Raw genomic sequence first — 7,144 nt, 5'->3', positions numbered from 1 at the left:
TGATTACCTTAGAGATTTAGGCACCTAAGTGAGAAGTTAAACCACATGCAGTGGCTACCTAGCCATTGAAGAAATGTCGTAAAGCAGTGGATGATAAATATCAAACACATCAGTACTGACAAGTCCCAGCAAAGTTCATAGGAGGTATAATCCTTGGAAGAAAAAGCCTTCACGAAAAAAATGTAACTTAAAATCAGTCCAACATGGGAACCACAGAGGTCCTCTAATCCAACTAGATGAATCCCTTCTATGAAATCACTAATAAATGGCTCTCCTTTTTTTTTTTTTAATTTATCCTCACCAGTAACAGAGAATTTGCCTTCATGAGACATCAATTTAAAAGTTTTAGAAATAATGTCCTTCCTTATACTAAGCCTCAAGTCAGCCTCCTTCTTAAATTTAATTGTGCTATCCAGAGCTTCTCAGATCGGCGCTTTGGCATCCTCCAGCACGCCAGTGTGTCACAGGTGTGCTGATTTACTTATTTCCTTAGCTCTCCAAGCTATCCTGCAGAGACTGAAGTACCCACAGCCCCAGAACTATGGCCATGAGGAACCTCCTGTGTTGATTACATTGCCATAAATAGTATCACCTCTTATGTGTACTCTGCTGTAAAAAAGATTGTGAAGCATTGCTCAGTATAATGTGTTAGCAAAGAGATCAAGTCTCTAGAATCACATAGACCCAAGTTAGAACCTTGGCTCTGCCAGATATTAGTTTTCAGGCCTTGGGAAAGAAATTACATCTTTTCAAGCCTCAATTTCTACATTGCAAAATGGGTGCAATAATACTGCCTTCCTTGTGAAGTTGGTGTAAAAATTAAAGATGATAACATAGTAGCACTAAAAAAATAGTATTATTGTTATTTGTTCTGCTTTTACCCTTTTAAATATGCTATAGAATTCTTCTATTTTTAGAAACTTTAGAATATTTAAAACTAGTTTATTGTTTCCTCTCAGTATTCTTCTATAGCTAATAGCCTAAGTTCCTTCAGCTTTTCCTTGTCAACATAAATTCAAGTTCCTTCTACACTTTAGTTTCTTTCTTTATTTGTTTTTGCATACGTAGTACTAAGAACTGCATCCCTGTAGATTTGGCTTGATAAACTAGTTATTGAAGTGTGGATGGAATAGGGCAGTGGAGGAAAGATATTCATGCTGGAGAACTGTGTAGTAAGCAAAGGAGAAGTCATAATACATCTATCATGTTTATCAACAAATGGGCCTCACTGGCTACAAACATAATCATATGGGGGGGAAAGAATTTTAAAGAGGCAGGATTGTGAACTCCTGTAATCGTGTGACTATAGATTCTATCAATGTAAAGAAATACCAACATAATTGTCATTAAAGGAGATCGCTATCTCTTTTGAAAGCAAGCAACCACAGTATTTATGTGAGCTACAAGCAAAATGACATACATACTATAATCCTTTCTTTCTTTCTTTCTTTCTTTCTTTCTTTCTTTTTTTTTTTTTTTTTTTTTTTTTTTGACGGAGTCTTGCTCTGTCGCCAGGCTGGAGTGCAGTGGCTTGATCTCCTCTCATTGCAACCTCCGCCTCCGACTTCAAGAGATTCCCTACCTCAGCCTCCCGAGTAGCTGGGACTACAGACACGCGCCACCACGCCCGGCTAAATTTGTATTTTAGTAGAGACGGTGTTTCACCATTTTGGCCAGGATGGTCTTGATTTCCTGACCTTGTGATCTGCCCACCTCGGCCTCCCAAAGTGCTGGCATTACAGGCGTGAGCCATCGTGTCCGGCCCATCCAAACTATAATCCTTTTTTGCTCCCCTAGAATTGTCCCAACAGGATGCTGGAAAACTGGAGATTATCTACAAGCTACACATACCCTGGGCTTTCAGTGGCTGTTGGCTGTTGCAGTGCACTCTGGTTGAAAGAGGCTGGTGACACAATTACCTTGTCCTAGCCTAAGGGTCACAATTCAGGAGATTCAATCTTCAGATTTCCTTTATTCCTGACACCTTGTATTCTGGCCTTCTGGTCTTTCTTCCATTCATTCCATATAGTATAATGCTTAGAATCTGTTGGTGTTCATCCCCTCCCACCTCTGCTAAGTATTAGTTGTTTGACACTGGGCAAATTATTCTACTTCTTTGTAACTCAGTTTCCTCTTCTGTCAAAATGAGAATTTTTTTTTAATAGAACTTTAACAATATATTGTGACCATTAAATGAGACAATGTATCTATAGTGCTTAGAAGAGAGCCTGGCAATAATAAGCGCTATTTATGTTAACTGTTATTTTGCGTCATTATTATTCATACATTCAATGAATATCACTGTGCTAAGTACAGGGGATGTGCTGGTACATGGGACAATCTCTTACCCTTAATGGTCACATTTCTTCTGATTTTGTGAGAAATGCATTGACTTTCCAAACTGATTCCTGGATGCAATTTCAGAAGCTGCTGTTGGTCTTGGTCACTGTGGAGGAGGCACTTGCCCTCTCTGAGCCTGTTTCCACATCTGTAAAATGAGGATTAATAAAATCTACTTGGAATATTTGTTTTGACTATTAAAAAGACAAAATATGCAAATTATCTGGCACATTTGGAGCCAAATATACTTTCCTTTTCACAGTCTTGTGGCCACACCTGAGGCTAGGGAACTCCACTCTGAGCTTAGAAAACAGTGCTGTCTTCTTAAGTGCTGGGGAGGAGTAAGAGGGTATGGCGGGAACTCATCTGCAGGAAGGGAAAACCCAGAAGGCGTGGGAGGAGACAGAAACAGGAGGGATGCAGGGACCGCCCCTGGCCTACAACTCCCGGGATGCTCCGGGAGCGCCCCGCCCCGCCCCACCCCACCCCCTCCGCGGCGGGCGCTGCCCACCCCACGGAGCCGAGCGGCGTGCAGAGGCTACAAGTGCAGCGGCTGGTGATTGGGGGACTTTCTCCGGGAGCCGTGCGGAGAGAGCGCGCGGTGCTCGAGCCGCACCGGGTGGCCGAAGCAGAAGGTGAGTGGCGGGGAGTAGGATGGGGAGGAGGCTTTGGGTGCGAGGGTGAGAGCTCTGTAGCCTAGCGGAGCTGGAGTGCCTATCTGCGCTCCCTGCCCAAGGTGTCTGTCTCGTCTCCCGGTACTAAGCGGACACATCCCTACCTCGAGTCCATCAGTGGGCGCAGAGTTCACCAGAAATGGATCGCCGGATCCCTAGGCGTCTGCGAGGGGAATCGCTGCCAGGTGTTTGGGGCTCGGTTTTCCGGCTCAGCTCGCACAGAGCACATCCAGAGGTCGCCTCTCCGAGACCAGCCTTGTGTGTGTCAGTGTAAAGCAAATATTAATGCTTTTAATTGATGACAGATGGACGAGGGAAAGTGCATGTCCCCTCACTTTAAGGTGCAATGTCGTTAACTGGGCTTTTAAGCAGATCAGAGGAAAAAGAGGGAGAGGACGGAAGAAAAGAGTCTTTAGCTGGTCTCCTGGGATTATCCATTCTCCACTGAGAATGGAAGCCCCGGATTAAGGAGCTGCAAAGGAAATCGACTGCGCTGCTAACATACCTTCGGTAGAACAAGCGAACAAGCGGGAGTAGCTTTTCTTTAAAGAGAGGTAGAGGCGGCCTTAGGGAATTAAGTGGGGATTTCTCTCCTCTTTTGTTAAAAATTGAAAGTCTCAAAGAACCCTGCTGATTTTATCCAAGGTAGTCTAGTGTGATGAGTTAATTATACCAAAGGTTAATCAGAGCCCCTAATGCCTGAGAAAACTGGAAGAAGAGTTCTTGGTAATTGATGAAGCCTGTTACCATCACTTCATTCATTGAGGGATTCTTTAGTGGAGGTTTGTTCTAGTTTAGTAGTGATTCTTTTGCTCTGTTGTTTTTTGCTGTTTTCACTGTAGAGAAACTCTGATAACAGGAGAAAAACGTTTTCTGTTTTGTTTTGTTTTGTTTTAAACAAACTCTTATGTGTAGCAGAAAACATGTCGATTCCCTCTCCCATATTTTGAGTTGCCAGGTTGACCTTAGGTGACCCTTGCCTGTGCTTCTGTTACCAGCTTTGGAGCTGTGGATTTTGAATCATAAGAAGCCTCAAGCCGTTGACTAAATCAATTATCACCCTGGATTTGGAAGCAAAATAAAAGGAGCCTTTGGTTAAAATCTCTATATTTAATGATCGTGGAAGGTGAATTTTTATTCCTTGGAAACATGGCAGAGGCAGAAAAAGATAGGCAGATGGTTTTCTGCTCAAACCAAAGTTCTCTCCCAGAAATGCCCCTTGATGCAGTGGGGGGTGAGGAGTGACATGTTTATAAAATTCCAGAGGTAACCTTGAATATAGCTTCTCATCTATTTGCCTCCACATAACTCTTACTCTGTGGGTTTATAGTTTGTCTTTTATTTTCAGTTCACTTCTAGATTGGGTTTGTAAAACTATTCCAATGGTCAATTTCTTGTGCATGTGTGATAGCAAAGCATGCAGAGAGGGAGGAACACAGACCCAGGGAACAGGAGTTCTGCAACTGGAGCAGGCAGATGTGTGTGTGAAGGAGTGGGTTGGCCCACTGTATTTTGCAGGGATTGCAGTAAGGTCTGTTGCCTATATGCTTTGGGGTCCAGAACATGCTTCCCTCATGGAGCAGTGAGGGAATCGGGCTGAGTAGAAGCACAGTGAATAAGCAGCATATGGTCTTGTAAATACAGGGCTGTGTGACGAGGGTCATTGGATGTATGAGGTAAAAGGTTAGCTGAGGTGGCCGATTAAGCTGGCCTTTTTCATCTACTTTAGAGCTACAGAATCAAAATGCTGAGTTCCTGCCCAGCTGATAATGGGGTATAGTCGTTCACTCATGGTGATGCTCTAAAGCTAATCTGTATTAGAATCTGTTCTGAACTGGGGAGAATGTAAACACTTACAGTCTAATTGAATTAAGAAGTCTATACTTCCCCAAGTCGTCCAGAAAATCGGCAGCTCTGCTCAAAAGGGCTCTTGCCTTTCTTATTTGTCTTTTTACAGGAAACCTGCCTTCTCGTTTGAGGAATCCTTTTGCAGGAATGTGTGAGTCCTTGGATAAATTTGGCTTGGTGATGGCAGTATTATTTCTCAATAGACACTGCCACTTCCTCCATGCGCCTTTCTACCCTGACCTAAGTTTCTCAGTGTTAATCACGATGACAAGTGAGAACATTTGCCCTCTCCACACTTTCCTGCCACTAGGTATCCCCTCCCTTCTTTTGCCTGTTTGAGGTGAAAAAGGGGCTAAACAGGTGCAGCTGTGAAGGAAATGGGGACCCCAGGAGCAACACTCCTGGAAGTACAACCTTAGCTTCTGTTGGGTTCTCATCTAACTCTGTTGCTATTGGCAGACTTTCCGGAAGCTGCTGGGGGATGTCTGACTAGCTCTCATGGAGCTCCACTACCTTGCTAAGAAGAGCAACCAGGCAGACCTCTGGGATGCCAGGGACTGGAGTTCAAGAGGGCTGCCTGGTGACCAGGCAGATACAGCAGCCACGAGAGCTGCTCTCTGCTGTCAGAGACAGTATGCATCAACCCCAAGAGCAACTGAGATGCAAGGGTCTAAACTTAGTTCTTCTCCAGCATCCGCCTCCTCCTCTCTGCAAAACAGTACTCTTCAGCCAGACACCTTTCCACCAGGACCTCTCCACTCAGGGAACAACCAAATAACAGCGGAAAGGAAAGTCTGTAACTGCTGCAGCCAGGAATTAGAAACTTCTTTTACCTATGTGGACAAAAACATCAACTTGGAGCAGCAGAACCGGAGCTCGCCATCAGCAAAAGGGCATAATCACCCTGGGGAGCTTGGCTGGGAAAATCCAAATGAGTGGCCCCAAGAGGCTGCCATATCTTTGATATCTGAAGAGGAGGACGATGCAAGTTCAGAAGCCACGTCTTCAGGGAAATCTATAGACTATGGTTTCATCAGCGCCATCTTGTTCTTGGTCACCGGGATCCTGCTGGTGATTATCTCTTACATCGTCCCACGGGAAGTGACTGTGGACCCCAACACTGTGGCAGCCCGGGAGATGGAGCGTCTGGAGAAGGAGAGTGCGAGGCTGGGGGCTCACCTGGACCGCTGTGTGATTGCGGGGCTCTGCCTCCTCACGCTGGGGGGTGTCGTCCTGTCCTGCTTGCTAATGATGTCCATGTGGAAGGGGGAGCTCTATCGTCGAAATAGATTTGCCTCTTCCAAAGAGTCTGCAAAACTCTATGGTTCTTTCAACTTCAGGATGAAAACCAGCACGAATGAAAACACTCTGGAACTGTCCTTGGTAGAGGAAGATGCGCTCGCTGTACAGAGTTAATTCTGGTTGTGAATATCTTGAGAGTCTGCCTTGGCACTTTATAATATGAAAAGAGAAGTTAATTTATAAAAATTCACAGTGCAATTTATTTGCCTGGCAAGAAAAGTTTATTTCAGAAACCAACAGCCAGTGAGTGTTTTTGTTCTCCATGTGTTTTCTATTTATAAGAAAAGCCATGTAAGATGTATAAGAAACCACAACCAGCCACACCTGTCCTTCTGAAGAGCTGAAGGCTAATTAATCGGTAATGGCCAAGAACTTCTACTTCGATAGAAAAATATTTCTAATTACCCAGTATACAAATTATTTCTTTTACTCAGATATGTGATGTTATTCTTTGGACACTAGGTGGTCCTACACACAGTAGGATCAATTGCTAATCTATTTTGTGAAAAAGAACTAAGCACTAATCAATAATAAGGCTTACATTTTATTCTCAAAGGTGCTTATCCATTTTCTTGCTAAATTATCGTTCTTGTAATTTGGCTAAACACTAAAATATGGAACTTTTAGTTTGAATATTTTGAAGTTTGAGGATGTTGGGCTTTTCTTATTGTAAAAAATGTTATGTTTGAAATTATTCCTGTATTCAAAAATGGTAATTAAGTCATTGGGATAAACTTTCTAATAAAAGAAAATTATGTAAATCATTGTAAGACCAATGTGAATTTAAACCACAGTGTTAGTGCCAGATATTAGCCAGGGTCACATGCTCTTTTTTAAAATGAAGTCAAATTAGTTACTGATATAAATTTTATATTTTGTGATTTTGCCATCATACTGGCTATCTGTGCTCTTGAAGTCCGCTGGTTCTCACACCAAAGAGGCAAGGCGTGAAACATTTAAAATATATTTCCAGACATCTA

At 43.2% G+C, this 7,144-nt stretch overlaps 1 protein-coding gene across 1 annotated transcript; it reads left to right on the top strand.

Annotated features, from left to right (window-relative positions):
• The first annotated feature begins 2,832 nt into the window (after positions 1 to 2,832).
• TMEM74 (transmembrane protein 74) lies at positions 2,833 to 6,925 on the top strand. Its single transcript, XM_010370809.1, has 2 exons — positions 2,833 to 2,975; positions 5,322 to 6,925. Exon 2 carries the CDS (start codon positions 5,361 to 5,363, stop codon positions 6,276 to 6,278), a length of 918 nt encoding a protein of 305 aa, XP_010369111.1. The 5' UTR covers positions 2,833 to 2,975; positions 5,322 to 5,360; the 3' UTR covers positions 6,279 to 6,925.
• The last annotated feature ends 219 nt before the right edge of the window (positions 6,926 to 7,144 follow it).

The sequence above is a fragment of the Rhinopithecus roxellana genome, chromosome 9 (genome assembly GCF_007565055.1).
Source record: "Rhinopithecus roxellana isolate Shanxi Qingling chromosome 9, ASM756505v1, whole genome shotgun sequence".
In the NCBI taxonomy this organism is placed as follows: domain Eukaryota; kingdom Metazoa; phylum Chordata; class Mammalia; order Primates; family Cercopithecidae; genus Rhinopithecus; species Rhinopithecus roxellana.
The sequence above is the reverse complement of the archived record's forward strand: the minus strand, read 5'-3'. Positions and strand labels throughout refer to the sequence as shown.